Raw genomic sequence first — 2,046 nt, 5'->3', positions numbered from 1 at the left:
ATGATGACGACTTACTTTGGCTACTATGCTTTCAAAGCACACACCTATGTCACATATAAGGTCACCTACGTAACAAAAGATATTGATTGTTGACTACTAAGGACTCATCTGAGTAGTTGAGACAATCAACTTCCTGGGTGTTTTTCATCAGAACACCTGTGCACCTTCCATATATAAAGGCTACCTTTGCTGTTAACCTGCTCATGATCCTACTACTCCTTAGATATCCAGTTTTGATTAGACACATTGTATGGACACACTGCTTTTCTGTATACCAAGCACTGACATTAGTTTTTGTAGTGTTCTTCCTTTTTTATGATGATATAATTTTGAGGAAATTTGGTTGGTTATTTCTAACTTGCATAGAACTACACTGAAAGCTTTCCATTCATTTTGCTCCTCTGTAAATTTCAGTTATGGGAAGATACACTGATGGTTCATTGGTGTTAATTTCATGTAGCTCTTTATTTTTCACAATTTGTTTTTTAACAAAATTGCCAAGTATTCCCTTAACAATACATGTTATAGATTTGTGAAATTTGTGCATTCTATAGCTTTCTGATTGGAAATCTAAGTTCAGCTTAATAATATCTGGCAAAATATATGCTAAAAATACATAATACATCTCTGTGATTGGATTTGTCGATGAGTTCAGCACATTTGAAGCTGCACTGTTGTTATCTTCAATAACAGCAGTAGTAACGAATAACATTAGAGCAGGTCACTGGTCTAGTATTCCTTTGACAACTTGTTCTAAAGATAGCTACTTTGTACAACTTATATGTAATAATTGATAAGGATTTATTTGAGTAAATGCCTGGAATTCTTCATATTCCTGTAGTCTCTTTGGGCTATTTGCAAGGAATGAACGTATGCTTCTAGCAAGTTCTTCTAAATATGAAGGTAATTCTGAACATGCCTTTGATGCACAGATATACATAGAGTGACAAGCACAACCCTGAATAAAGAGAGAGGGGACTTCATTCTTCAGCCGTGCCTGCACACCTCCCTTCTGTCCCATTATTACACTAGCATTGTCACCGGTAAGTCCTATCAAAATTTCAAAAGGAATATCATGTAAGGTGAAGAACCTTTCAACAGAGAAAAACTTCCAAAAGAATTAAATAACTATCAGTAATTTTTTGAGTGCTACAATTATAAAATCAAGCTAACAGAACAAGCTGTAATTACATCAGTAATTTCCTCAACAATTAATGAAAATTTGCACTGTTTGAACTGTCTAATGAGGACCTAAAATATTTTTATATATTTGAGTGGCTTCGGTTCTTACACATTTAATATCTTTAGTTATTTTAGAATCAGGACATGCATACTGAATTAGTCTAGGTAAATGATCCATAAGTCTCACTGGTAAGTTACGTTCTGCAATGAAAGAACAAAGCTTAAGCTCCACAGCTGCTACATTCGTAATATGAACAGAAAAAGTTGTAGGCTGCAAAAGGTTGGTCAGGTTTCCACTTTTATTTTCTGAATTAACATTTTTAATATGTTTATCTGTTTTTCCGTGCCTCTCCAGATGAGTTACACTGCCTTCAATTTCACGACAACATTTACGGTATGCTCTTTCGATATTTGTTCTAACCATTATGAAAATCAAGAATCCAATAAAAGTTTGTTCAATAATTTATGATTTTATTGTTTAATTCTTTCCTTTGGCGGAGTTAAATCGAAGTCAATTTCATCACTGCATTTATCTTTCATATTCTTGTTCGTCATGAGAGTTATAAATCCCTTGTAATTGATAAAAATTTAATGAGATAGTAAGGAAGCACTTGTCACTATTAACTAGAATTAGAAGCGGAAAGCCGGCGATATTGGATGGTCTGTAAGATACACACTTTGAACATGTTCCATATCACCTTGCTACCAATTAACTGCATCGTTATAAAATGTCACAAAATATATTTTGATATAAAATATTCAGTCCAATAGTAATCTGATTTCTTTATTGTTACATTGTTCACTTACATACGCTATAAACTTATTTTACACACATCTATATATGCATTATATATACATCAATAT

General features: G+C 33.1%; 1 protein-coding gene across 1 annotated transcript; it reads right to left on the bottom strand.

The window, feature by feature from the left end:
* Positions 1 to 763: 763 nt before the first annotated feature.
* On the bottom strand, positions 764 to 1,606 carry LOC128247866 (uncharacterized). Its single transcript, XM_052968052.1, has 2 exons — positions 1,292 to 1,606; positions 764 to 1,108 (listed from the first exon to the last, which is right to left on the bottom strand). Exons 1-2 carry the CDS (start codon positions 1,604 to 1,606, stop codon positions 764 to 766), a joined length of 660 nt encoding a protein of 219 aa, XP_052824012.1.
* Positions 1,607 to 2,046: the final 440 nt, after the last annotated feature.

Source organism: Octopus bimaculoides, chromosome 5 (assembly GCF_001194135.2).
Source record: "Octopus bimaculoides isolate UCB-OBI-ISO-001 chromosome 5, ASM119413v2, whole genome shotgun sequence".
NCBI lineage: Eukaryota > Metazoa > Mollusca > Cephalopoda > Octopoda > Octopodidae > Octopus > Octopus bimaculoides.
Note: the sequence above shows the minus strand (reverse complement) of the source record. Positions and strands in the feature narration are given on the sequence as shown.